General features: G+C 59.3%; 4 protein-coding genes across 4 annotated transcripts; 2 read left to right on the forward strand and 2 right to left on the reverse strand.

The window, feature by feature from the left end:
* Nucleotides 1-619: 619 nt before the first annotated feature.
* On the reverse strand, nucleotides 620-1,712 carry A1Q1_07163 (thioredoxin reductase; the record flags this gene model as incomplete). The annotated part of the gene is made up of 2 exons (XM_014327399.1): nucleotides 620-1,256; nucleotides 1,312-1,712. The coding sequence occupies 2 exons, from the start codon at nucleotides 1,710-1,712 to the stop codon at nucleotides 620-622; spliced, it is 1,038 nt and encodes a 345-aa protein (XP_014182874.1).
* Nucleotides 1,713-2,460: 748 nt separating this feature from the next.
* On the reverse strand, nucleotides 2,461-3,806 carry A1Q1_07164 (positive transcription elongation factor; the record flags this gene model as incomplete). Its single annotated transcript, XM_014327400.1, has 7 exons — nucleotides 2,461-2,475; nucleotides 2,569-2,661; nucleotides 2,758-2,954; nucleotides 3,000-3,099; nucleotides 3,182-3,552; nucleotides 3,633-3,684; nucleotides 3,732-3,806. 7 exons carry the CDS (start codon nucleotides 3,804-3,806, stop codon nucleotides 2,461-2,463), a joined length of 903 nt encoding a protein of 300 aa, XP_014182875.1.
* A 5,371-nt stretch (nucleotides 3,807-9,177) lies between these two features.
* A1Q1_07165 (uncharacterized protein) lies at nucleotides 9,178-10,284 on the forward strand (the record flags this gene model as incomplete). The annotated part of the gene is made up of 3 exons (XM_014327401.1): nucleotides 9,178-9,359; nucleotides 9,429-9,522; nucleotides 9,589-10,284. The coding sequence occupies 3 exons, from the start codon at nucleotides 9,178-9,180 to the stop codon at nucleotides 10,282-10,284; spliced, it is 972 nt and encodes a 323-aa protein (XP_014182876.1).
* A 1,609-nt stretch (nucleotides 10,285-11,893) lies between these two features.
* Nucleotides 11,894-12,594, forward strand: A1Q1_07166 (uncharacterized protein; the record flags this gene model as incomplete). Its single annotated transcript, XM_014327402.1, has 5 exons — nucleotides 11,894-11,981; nucleotides 12,081-12,099; nucleotides 12,255-12,264; nucleotides 12,312-12,425; nucleotides 12,466-12,594. 5 exons carry the CDS (start codon nucleotides 11,894-11,896, stop codon nucleotides 12,592-12,594), a joined length of 360 nt encoding a protein of 119 aa, XP_014182877.1.
* Nucleotides 12,595-12,739: the final 145 nt, after the last annotated feature.

Here is a 12,739-nt window from a genome sequence, read left to right on the forward strand (position 1 = left end):
GTTCTTGTTCCCTTTTATAACTACCTTTGTCTTTCTAGCACGCTCAACGAAGGATATGCCATTGTCTTGAAAGCGTCACTGTTGTGTCTGCGCCGGCCTATGCTGCCTTTTTCATCAGTGATCTGAGAAGATACTGACCCGCCGCAATGGAAGCATGGGAAGCACCGCAGGCCACGGTTTATCCGTTCATGAGCAATCCATGTTAGTCAGCCAGCCGTCTGACCGCCTGATGTCTGCAGACATCATCGGGCTGATTCGGTTATCACGAGCTCGCAAGATTGCGTCAGTTACCCGCCGCATCGGCCGTCGTCATTTTCCAGAATTCGAGCTTCGGGAATCTCTGCCGATGCCCGCAAAACCCTATCTGGCTCCAAAGCCGTCGCGCGGGTGGCAAGATGCTTTGTAGATCTCTCGTGATAAAGTCAGTGGACAGTAAACGCGCTCGCCAAGCTCGTCTGAAACTTTAAGAGGTGGCCATGCATATGTCTAGTCTAGTGTGCTCGCGCAGCTACGAGCTCTGGCGCACCCGCTTGCGCGGGGGCTCCTCTTCCTGCGACTCGCGCGACTCCTGCGCTAACTGCTCCTCCTGCTTCTGCTTCTCTCCCTCCGCCTCAGCAAGTCAGTTCTTGGGCTTCTCGTCCTCCTCCTCGGCGAGGAGGCGCTCGGCCTCGAGCGCGGCCATGCATCCAGAGCCGGCCGAGGTGATGGCCTGGCGGTATCGCTTGTCCTGGACGTCACCGGCGGCAAAGACGCCCTTGACGCTCGTCTCGGCAGTGCCGGGGATGGTGACGATGTAGCCGTCGGCGTCCGTCTCGACCTGGCCCTTGACGAGCGAGGTGGCGGGGATGTGGCCGATGGCGTAGAAGAGACCGTTCACGGGCAGCGTGCGCGTCTCGCCAGTCTTGGTGTCCTTCAGGACGAGGCCGGTGAGGAGGTCGTCGTCGCCGGTGGCCTCGATCGGGACAGTGTTCCACTCGACCTTGATCTTCGGGTTCGAAAGGAGACGCTTCGCCATGATCTTCGACGCACGCAGCTCATCACGACGGACGAGGACGTGGACGATCGAGCCGTACTTGGTAAGGTACATGGCCTCCTCGGCGGCAGAGTCACCACCACCAACGACAGCGAGGGGCTTGTTGCGGAAGATGGGGACGGCACCGTCACAAACAGCGCAGGCCGAGATACCGCTCTGCCAGTACTTGTCCTCACCGGGGAGGTGCATGCGCTTGGCCGAAGCACCGGTGGCGATGATGATGCTGTACGTCAGCTCACGACCGTAGACGAGCAGCTATGTCAGCGAAAAATTCTTACGTATCAGCAGTCATGAAGTCCTCCTCGGCCTCCTCGCCCTCGACCCAGTACTTGAAGGGGCGGATGGAGAGGTCGACCTTGGCGACGGTCTCGGTGATGATCTCAGTGCCGAAACGCTCAGACTGGGCGCGGAACTTGTCCATCATCTCGGGGCCGGTGACACCCTCCGGGAAACCGGGGAAGTTCTCGACGTCAGTGGTCGTCGTGAGCTGGCCACCGGGAGCGAAGCCGTTGGCGAGCATGCCCTCGTACATGACGGGGTGCAGGTTGGCACGCGCGAGGTAGATGGCGGCGGTGTGACCGGCAGGACCGGAGCCGATGATAACGACCTCGGAGTGCTTCTTGGTCGAACGGGGGCCGTTCGTGGGCGGGTCCTGGACCTTGAAGGGGACGGGGGCCATGATGTTGGTGCGGGGAGGGGGGCTGGCGGGGATTTTAGTGTCGTTCGACGAGAGAGTCGAGAGAGGGGCGAGGCGCGTAGCGGTAGCTGGGGGAGCTGAAGGCGGCGGCGCGGAAAAGATGAAGCGGCGGTGAGAGGCTAGGCGGGGGAGGCGAGCCCTTGTTGCTGATCGCGTGAGGAAAGACGTGGTGGGCAAAGGTGGTTGGAGGGAAGGAAAAAAACAAAGAAGGTGACGGTCTACGACTTGATAAAGGTTCGGACTCGTTGCCGGCGAGGACCAGGGACTTGGACTTGCCGACGAGCGTGGAAACGGGGCCAGCCGCTGCCGGACTACTCATTTTCCACGAATCGAAAATCCGATAGCAAGGCGCCATCCCCCGTGACACGTGGCTTCATTAGGTAAGCACATGACTCAGCAAAACATCTCGCTCGTCTCACCGCCCAGCAATCGCGGTATTCATGCACCGTACCGCCTATTTGCGGGTGATAACTGGGTGATGCCATGCATCTTAATCAGCCGGATCTCGAATAGTTGCTCCATGCAATGCAGCAATGCATGCTCATGCTCATACATCTCAACAGTACACAATCCAGCCACTGCTCAGTAGTAATTGACCCGCCGATCAACTGAACTTCCACTTGTTGCCACAGTTCTGCGGACATCAGTCTCCGCTTCTCTTCTTCTGATTAGGTAACTCACCGTGCACCTGTATTGATAAACGGCGTCGAACAGATAATCGGCCCCAGGGTCAGCATCCTCCACACTGTGTCATCATAAGTCGGCAGCACATACGTTACAAAGGTCTGCTGGTCAGCCGGCCGAACACCCCGAAGAGCATGATAACTCGTCCACTCACAGTCATAGGCTCGTCTGCAGAACGGGTCTGCATCTGGTAGTACGTGCACTTGCGCTGCTGACATCTTGAGCACTTGAAGGCGTCCGTCTCGGCCTGCATTCCGTCAGCATGCCTTCTGATCTTATCCGATATCGTTCGGCGATTGGCCGCTGCCCCTGGTCATAGTCTGCAACCGTCATGTTTACTCACCTGAGTCACACCGACCGCCTTGGCCTTGAATAGGTTCTTCTCCGCAAGCTTCTCGTTCAGCAGACGCACACTCTCTGACGCCATCTCCTCCTTGCTCATCCGCACGACCTTGTCCGGGGTGACCTGACCGAGGACAATCTCGTTGCGGAGACCGGGGTTGCCCTTGTCCTTGATGTTGAGGAAGAGCGAGCGCATCTCTGTTTACGGTTAACAACGCGCAAAGGGTACCAAGTTATACTTACTGGCACGGTACTCGTTGCCCGAGTTGAACTTGAGCAGCTTGAAAGCTTCGCGCTCGATACCAATCGCCCGCTCGGCGATCGTCTTCTTGTCTGATGTCAGCTTGTCATAGCAGTCTTAGCTCACCGGCATTCGAGTCCGAAGCGAGGGCATCGTACATCATGACGACGCACTTGTCGCGGACGTCCTCGGAGGCGGCATCGGTGCTGTCACTCCGGAGACGGGACACCATGTCGTCCGTCTTCGAGTTGCGCGGCGTGGTGCGGGTGCTGTCAATCGTCGTGAGGGGTGCCGGGCTCTTGGGGCTGCGAGGGTCGCCAGCGCTGCCGGCAGGTGTTGACGCAGCCGGCGAAGCGGCGCCACTCGACGGGGCCGCCGACGTAGCCTTGACGCGCTTCACGGCGTCGTCCTTCGGCGCAGATCCGTCGGCCTCAGCCTCGCGTTTACGTTTCCGCTTGCTCTCCTCGACAGCCTCCTTCCACTGCTTCACGATCTCCTTCGCGAGAGACGAGACACCCGGGGTGGCATTCTGGCGGAGCTTGCCGACAGCGATACCTGCACGAGAGGTCTGACGTTAGCCTCTTGGAGAACATAGCAGCGTGCTCGGATGCTGCGACAGTCGATAAGCGACTCACTCTCAGCAGCTCCTCGGTGGGCTCGACATCGGCCTTGAGCTTCTTCAGAAGCCTGATGATGTCCTGTTCGTTAGCTAATCCGACGTCGATAAAGCTCACCTCAGTCTTGCCACCAGCGCTCGCCTCGTTCAGCTCTTTCACCGACGCCGTCAGGGCCGTCGCATCCATCGGCATCTTGGATAAGATCTAGGTTAGGGGGTTGATCCGTAAAAAGGAGAGTGGAGGTGATGGCGTCACGAGACGGGGTCGATTCCGCTTTTTCCCTTCTGAAAGTGACTCTGTATTCGTCTAGAATGCCGAGCGCCCCGTGTCCGCAAACAACACTTGCGTTTTGGGTATAAGTGATACCGAGTCGGGTGACGACGATGACAGAGATCGATGGCGGCGGTCTTGGCTTTGTTGTGAAGTGCGGTGAGCACAGTGGCCAGGCCCGGATGCATTTTCGCGTGGGTGTCGCGTGAGCGAATGATCGCCGCACTCCTGAGATGACCGGTAGCTCGAGCGCTGGACGTCTCGCGACTTGCTAATGCGCTGCGCCCTCCCATTCGGCTTTTGTCACCTTCTGGTCACTTCTCACAGTATGCACAGTAGAGACAGCTCCAAGAGCTTCAGCGCTAGTCGGACAGAGGCGACAAAGTCTCGCACTTCTGTTCCCGGCATTCCCTGGACGACGTGGCACGTTCTCAGTTCCCATTCCCCACCCCGCAATACCATGATTCGATGTTCAGGCTACTCTTGTTAAGGTATAACGTCCAGCTGACATCCGCAAGCACGGAGCCGTTTCAGGCGCGCGAAGCCATACCCCATTCCCATACTGCTCTCGGCAGTGTGAGGTCGCGATGATCAGCACCGAGTTCCCACTTTCCGCAACGAGCGACGACCAGGCTGACAATGCTGTCTAAGAGGTCGCTCAGAGTGATACGTAGGTGAATCGTTGGGGGAAGACTATGTCCTAATCGAGCGAATACAGCGGGAGCTGACGCCCTATGAGACGTCAGCCAGGGGACGAGCTTCGCCGTGACAATACCAGTGGAGGGGGATCGAGTGTCTAAGCGAGCGCCCGTTGCGCCGGATCGCGCTCATGAAGCCTTAGAGCGGCCCTTCGTGCGGCGAATGATAAAAGTGTGTTTGACTTCTGACGGCGTTCGAAGGCCCCTGCTTGTGCGATCGTGCAGATCGTGACGTTCGACAAGCCTTCACAAATGAGACTTGCTAATTTCAGCACGCTGGTCGGGCGCACGGCTTCATCTGACCCCAAAGTACTCTCGAGGGGCTTGTTCCAGTACGTCCTCATCTCTTTGTAGTTTGACACACTGTCCCGTTTGACTGGTCCTGGAGGCTGACGTGCTATGGTGCGCGAGACAGCTCCGCTGATGCAGTCCGCAGGGTTAGGGCCGCGCGACAAGTAGTAGGCAGACGTCGTAGGTGATGGCGGTCTTGCTGCTGTCGGATATCCCCCTTCAATGCAGCGGACAGTCCGTTGCACTGAGACAGATGCTTGCTCGAGTGAGCGACTTATATGGCGCAGGCGTCTGTCAGCTTGACTGGCCCCCCTATGTCAGCCGCAGTACCCTGCGACTCCGACGGGTGGACCCACGCACGGCCTCCATCTGTCATGGTAGTCTCAGGTCACTACCGCATAGACGCCGGTCGTGTCTTCTTGTAACTGACTCACCGCCAAAGCGAGAACAATGGGATGAGCGGCATGTGGAGTGTTGCTTTGCCATTGTGGTCGCTTCTGGGAGGTCTGGTTGTCCGTGCTGCCTCTGGCGCCGCCGGCGCTGGCGCCACGTACAGGGACCCCCTTAACCTTCCCCCAGCCAGGCTCGTTGGCTGACCTGCGGCCTGTTCAGCCAGCCCAGGCTGAACATCCTGGGTCAGCCCGAGGCGCGATTCCCCGACTGTGCTTTGCCGGATACCCTGCTGAATCCTGCGCGGCGCACGGCGCAGTGCGCGCGGTAGCATACCACGGCGCACCACCCAGTTATACCAAGGTCCTGTGATTCCCACCTGATACACCAGCCTGTACATTGTTCACGCCCCGATCATGTTCATATATGAGGGAGAACAACGTTGTGGCCTCCGGTGTTCACTATCACATTCTGCTATTTGCTCTCATACTCACTGAAGCATCCACTGCTACCTCGACGCCAGACACCATCAATGCTCTTCTCTCCAAGTACACCTGAGCGATCGCCTCTCATGGCCCTTGGGAGCCCATTTCGCGAGCGTCCGCCGGCAGCCAGATCTAGAGCCGAGCCTTATCGCCGTCCTGTCGAGCTGGCGCCGATGGCATCGAGCTCGAGCTCGCAAGACGATTACCCCTATGCCCTCATTCGACCGCCCCCATCACCGCGGGACACCGAGGCTATCCCACGGCGACGACGACGACTGCCGATGACAATGAAGGGGCGCGTCCTGGACTATGGGGAGGACAATCAGGCGACCATTCCTCGCCGCCGGCCCCTGGGAGAAATCAGCCTAGACTCGCTGGGCTCTCGTCTGAGCTCGTCGTATGTTCCTCCTCCGCGGATATCCTCGCCTATCTGCTGCCCATATCCCAGCAGTCCCACCAGACCATTCACCCCACCCACCTCGTCGGCCGTGGGGTCCAGCGACGCCACTGAGCTGCTCACGCCTCACGTGCCCACAAGCATCGCACGCACGCGGTTGGGTGGGGGCCAGAACGCCGACGACTCGGACCGACGGGCCCGGAGCTGGCTGGGCCACGGTGACCTAGACGGGCTGGGGAGCCTGGCGGGCTTGGCCCGGGGATCGCCAAACAGGTATTCCGGTGCCAGTTCCTCCAGGTGCCCTACAAGCTCCAGGTATCCAGTGGTGTCGCTGCCCTCAACGCCCCCGAGACAGGTGAGGGGGCTCCTCCCCGGACGCACGCGTATCAGCCGCATCCGCAGGCCAAGTACTGCCAGCTTCAGGCGAGAGGGGCCCAGTCGCGCCGCGGATCGCGACGCAGGTACGGGCTCGCGGTCAAATGCCACGGGCGATGAGTCAGAGCTTGTGAATTATTCATGTTGTAGTGTGGATTGATTGATATGCAGAGCTTCTGCCCTTGGGCATTCTTTCATCAGCAAGCTTTGCGCCACGCATTTGACTGCAGGTGCCTGTAAGTCGGGGCAGGTCTGGGTCTGCGGGGTATGCTCCTTCCTGACCTTTGACTGGCCAGCGCAACGGCCTGCGCAGTCAAGGTAGCTGTGGCGTGTATCCATGGGACCGGACTGCAGGGATACTTGGACCCAAAGCCCAGCTGTTTATCGTCCCCTACGCTGTTGTCGAATCTGTTGGGTTAGCTGGGCGTGTTGGCGTCAGTAAATCAGGCGCGTTGACTGGAGAGGGTGTCAGGCGTCGGTCGCGTGTCCTGACTCCATAGGTGCCTGTTCTTTTCCTGGCCGTTGATATTCCTGTATTCAGTTGTGTGATGTGTGAGTTGGGACTCTCAATAGCATGAATGGATCTGAATGTCGAAGAGGCGCTGGAATGCTCGAATGCTCATCGGCGGCATTCTCTTGGAAGACCCGGAGCGGATTAAGCGCTGACCTCCTCGTATCATTGTTCGGTTCCTCGTCGCTGGTGCCAGGGTGGGCGGACCCTGCTCCGGGTGTGGCTCCGGCCGGGGCTGGAGGATGTACGGCTCGGAGACGGAGAACCGACCAGGCGTACCGTGGCGACGGACACGAGAGCGTTCCCATGCGGTATGAGCCCACCTGGCCCCGGCTGGCCCTGGGGAATGCTCATACTGTTGAGGGGGACCACAGCGGCGTTCACATCTGGGTCGCAGCGGCGTGCAGCGGCGATGGGGGCACACAATTGCAACCTTTCGTCCTCTCCACGCCCACCACAGCCTAAGCCTGGTGGAGTCGACGCCAGCGGCGAAAAAACCTGAGACACTGCTGCCTGGTTGCCCGCCAAGGCGCTGACCGGCGTTGGTGGCCCCGTACCGCAAAAGCCCCCCACTGCTTGGCCACACATCTTCACCGCACATGACTGAGTGCAGCCTCTCCAAGCCAGACCCCGTGCCCAGCATCCCAACGGGGCCCACATCTTTCGGGTGAGAGTCCGCCAATCACGCACTGCAGATAGCGCTAAGCGCTGGACACTGGCTGCGAGGCGCCATTCTGTGTTTTCTGGTACTCGGCGTCTCCCTTCCGTCCCCTGGGGCACCCTTGCGTGCTATCCCCGACGAGGATCCCGTGTGCTCTAACTTCGCAAATCCACGACATCGCAAGAGTAGATCAGGACGAGGTCAGAAGACGACGACGGTCACGTGCAAAGTCAGTCGCGAAACAGACCCGTCGAGATGGCCGGCCAGCGGATATCCGAATTACAAGAAGAGCCTCATAGTGCCTGGTCTTGCATCATCTCCTTCGCCATCGTTCTTGGGAATCGCTGTGGAAGAGTACGTCTTCGCACGTCAGCGTTGCTCAAAGGCGATGCGCGATAGCTTGGAGACTCGCCCATTGCAACCTTGGTCGGCCTTGGTTGAGATAAACGCAGAAGGGAGGGATCTACGGCGGCCGGTTGTGGGCGGCTCACAGTGCACACAGGTGACATTCCTTGCTGCGGAAACCAGGGCACGACAGCCACCAGAACACTGGGATCCCGATCCCACAAAGCTTGATCTTTCCAGCTCTTCAGCTCTCCAGAGCGTTGCCGACCTTGGCGAGATGCCGAAGATCACCGCGCCTGGCCACTAGCCCTCCCGGCCCGCATCTTTCTGGACTGAGGACGTACCGCCCGTTACCGTTCCAGCCACTGGTTGTACCGCAGCGACCTGCAGAGCGCTGAGCTCCCCAACGGCTGAGGTTGGCTACGCCCGTCGCCCCGGCCGAACCCTTCTTATGTCTTTCGAGCCGCATCCCGACTCTCGCGTCATCGCTGCATCCACAGACAAAGTCTCATACGCGTGCACGGCCACTGCACGATGGCCGCGTCTTTGCGACACGACTTGATACAGCAGCACCGCACTGTTCCAATCGTCTTGTGGTGCGCAGGCGACCACAGGCAGACTGCCCGCGTTTGGAGCCTGTTTGAGCATGCGATAAGATATCCCAGCGGGGTAAGGGTGCAAGATGCGCTTGCTACAATTCATCCCCAGCAAGCTACCGCTCATTAAGGCCCGATTGGTCTATTCATCCCGTCTCAGTGCGGCCACCGCTGAGCACTGCCCCGCGTGCAGCCCTCTGCTGGGTCCGCCAGCAGGCCACCGCATACTTTACAGCGAACAGGCAGAAACGTGTGAGAAATGACCGCAAACGATAGGGCGTGACAGGGCGCGCATGGTCAAACCTTGCGTGGGCCTCGCAGGCTGATCTCGTGATGGTGTCGTACATGGCCGTCGTCCCCACCATCGCTCTTGGCCGAGACCTAGTGAGACTCCCTCGTGCATGTCGTATATCCCGCAATCCCGGTACTCCCCAGATTCCTCGCTGCCCGTTTCTGACAGGTTTCGGAGGCTGAATGGGTTCTGCTATAAGAGACCGCTAGGAGAGCGGCCCCCGCGCCTTGCTCACGGTGGATATTCTCACTCATGATCGCTGCTCTTTCGCTACTCGCGGCCGCACTGACAGCCTTCGCTTCGCCGACACCAGGACCCGTTCCCACCGGCGGACTGCAGGAGCGCGCTCCCTGGAACCCGACGACAAAGGGACCGTACTCCGCGCTGAGCGCCGAGGGGTACTCCTCCTGGAACGCTGATGCCCGCTGGGCTGCGTGAGTGACCCAGGTGGAAAACGAACTGATAGGTACAGTGCAGCCTACTGCGGCACCGAGAAGCTGAAGAACTGGGGCTGCGGCGACGAGTGCACCTCGGTCCCCGGCGGGAGCAGCGTCAAGCTCCTCTTCGCTGGCGGAGACAACGGCGACGTCCCGTACTGTGAGTTATTCGAGGTCTGCCAAGCTGCCACATGACCCGTCAATCTCAATTGACTCTCTGAGTCAGGAGGCTGAAGAAGTCCGATGGCACCACATGGTTCTCTTCCCAGCGGCACAGCGAGCTAACCTTCCAGACTATGTTGCACAGAACGCCTCGCACGTCATTGTCTCCATGCGCGGCCTGAACGGCCAGAGCGCCGAGAGCTGGACCAACGCCCTGGGGATCAGCTACGTGACGCCGGACAAGGCGTGGTTCCCGGGCTCCCCGGGCAAGGTGCACGACGGCTTCTACGGCGTGTTCAAGGATGTGCGTGCCGAGGTGCTCAAGCACGTGGAAGCGGCGTGCGAGGGCGGGCTGAAACAGGTCCTCGTCGCCGGACACAGCATGGGCGGGGCCGTCGGCGAGCTCCTCGCCGTGTACCTCCAGAAGCAGCTCGGTGTCACGGTCACGGCGAAGATGTTCGGTCCCGCCCGTGTCGGGAACCAGGCCTGGGCCAAGTATGTCGACGCAACCCTGCCCGGACGCTATGCGTTCATGACCATCTTTGACGACATTGTGCCCCACCTCCCGCCCATGTGGCTCGATTACAGGCATCCCTCAAATGAGGTCTGGATGATGCACACGGACAAGCCGCAGGAGTGGCGGGTGTGCGAGGGTCAGGAGAACGAGAATTGCTCAGACAGCATCAGCGACAAGGGTGAGGCGACTATCACCAAGGCGCACGTCGGGCCGTACGCCGGCATCATGATGGAGTGTGATTGAGCCTTCACACACGGTGGCGGTTACTGCTTTTGACTATATTCTCTTGGTAATGCACTGTATCTGGGATTCAGTGGTATGAATAGCTAGCTATATTGTGTGCATGAGACGGTAGGTCACGGCCGGCACCAGTCGCTTATCAGCCCTGAGGACTGCGAGAATCGGCTTTCATGGCCAGCGCCCAGCGATAGACACTGCGCTTGTTGCGGAAAGCCCTGAGCTGATACGTAGATATCTCGACTACACTCGCGCATGCTTGCAGGAGGCACTTCCAAGTGGCAACTCAAACACGCCGTTTGAAGGAGAAGAGGCGATGTCGCTGGAACATGAGGGGACGGAACTTCAGTTGTGCTTTGCATGCTCAGTATCAAAGGCTGAAACGGCGCCTGCACATTCCGTTTGACCCTGATATCTTAAGAGCCAAACATAAACAGCAGCCTGCACGAACTCGTCATTCAAGCCGTCGCCCAAGCCGTCCTGAACGTCGAGCGAATGGCGAGATGATTCAGATACGTTTGTTTATGTTTATGCAGGTGTCTGCCAATGGGTGCTGCGCGCTAGCGGGATCAACAAGGGGTGGGTCCGGTGCGAGCGGCTGGTCCTCATTCATTCCAACTGGCCGCGACCTGTCCCTGTCATCGAGCACACGCCGCTCACGGGCTGCCTTCGCATGCCTCGCAGGCCACTGGAATGGCTGACGCTGTGCGCTGGATCCACCCACCAAACAGCCCTGATAGGACCGACGTCGATGACTGCATGATGGAGGTCGCGCGATGGAGAGACGGGTGTCAACAAACATTCCTTCTGCAGTCGAGGTGTTCATGAAATTCCTGTATCCGGACGTCATGCCGCTTTAAGGTTAATTTGAACGGAGCAGCCGGACGCCCGGGTGAGGGGCGCCGTCGAGCCGCCTGCGAGCCGGTCTCCCACGGTCTCTCCTCTGCTCGTGCGTAGCGTCAGTGTGGGAACTGGACGGCCCCCAACCCGCCCAACGGCCCGGACACGGCCCAAACGGGGCATTCAGTGTCGGTGCCTGGGCAGGAAAAGCCGCGCACACGCGACGTACTTTCTTTTGAGCGGCATCATTTCGCGCCCCTGTACCCCGCACTCCCCGCAAGTGGCTTAGCCAACTGGTCCAAACATCTGCTGGGCCAGTCTGCGTATAGGGGCGTAGGGCGATAGGGGCGCAAACATCGACAAGCTGCATAAACAACCAACATCCTCGTCGTCCTTGTCTTCCACTTCCTCTCTCATCCCAATCAAGCTCAAAGCACAAGCAAGCGCATATACCTCGCCTCGCATCTCAAGACCGGCGCCCCCATCCCCTCCCCCTGTTCCATATCGCCGTAACGCACATACCTAGCTCGGTGTATACCCGTCTCTCGAGCTCGCTGCCCCCAAGGTGAGTTCAGACTTGAGTGATCGGCTCCGTCCAAGATTGCATTCCTCAGCCGCAGCCTTCCTTCCTCGACATTCAACGAGGAAGGCGCCGCATTCCTCACACCAAGTGCAGCCATCCAGCGATGCGACGCCGAATCAGCTGGCGACCGAGCAGCGCTGACAATCTCAGAACCCATCGACTGTTAATCCCGAGTCCACCTACACACGAACAATGTCGAAGAAGACGTTCACCGCCGAGGAGCGCCGACGAGCGATCGAGCAGTTCAGCCCGAAGATCTTCTACTCAGACCGATACTCTGGTGAGTACAGCGTCAGGTGAAACTGCGTCGCCCAACAGGGACTGGCGCCGTTGTCTGTCCTACATGCTTCGCACAGGATGCATCGGCTGACCATCGCAGACGACGAGTGGGAGTACAGGTGAGCTCAGGCGACTGCCGAACTGGCCGCAGAGACACATGCTGACGACCTTCCTTGCTATTGATGACTGCAACTACTCGCACCGAACCTCTGTTTTGCTTCACTTCTGGTCCACTAACCCCTGACGTATCATGTTATTGCTATTCACCCAACAGGCATGTGATTGTGAGTTGGCATTGGTATATCGTTAGCAGAGGCTGACCATGACACAGCTCCCTAAGCAGCTGTGGAAGTTTGTTCCCTCCGGTGTCCTCCCAGAGGAGACGTGGCGGAGCCTCGGTATCCGCCAATCGCCCGGCTGGGAGATGTACATGTGCCACGGACCTGTGAGTTTCTCTTGTTCCTGCGATTTCTAACAGCCACCAGGAGCCGCATGTCCTCCTCTTCCGCCGGCCCAAGGACTACGACCTCCTGAACCCCCCGCTCAGCAGCGGTGCGCGCGCCGCCCGCCGCGCCAATCTGCAGCAGCAGCTGCAGGCGCAGCAGGCTCACTAAAAGGACACTTTCGCCTTCTCTTTCGGCTCTCGAGCTCTCAGCTCCCTGTGTGTATCAATGTATTCCAGCCCGACCAAACAATCAGAATGTCTCCGCCACTCCTCCACGCAAACACGCACGCAGAGCATCGGACAGCATTCACCAA

This window comes from Trichosporon asahii (genome assembly GCF_000293215.1).
Source record: "Trichosporon asahii var. asahii CBS 2479 unplaced genomic scaffold scaffold00009, whole genome shotgun sequence".
NCBI classification, from domain to species: domain Eukaryota; kingdom Fungi; phylum Basidiomycota; class Tremellomycetes; order Trichosporonales; family Trichosporonaceae; genus Trichosporon; species Trichosporon asahii.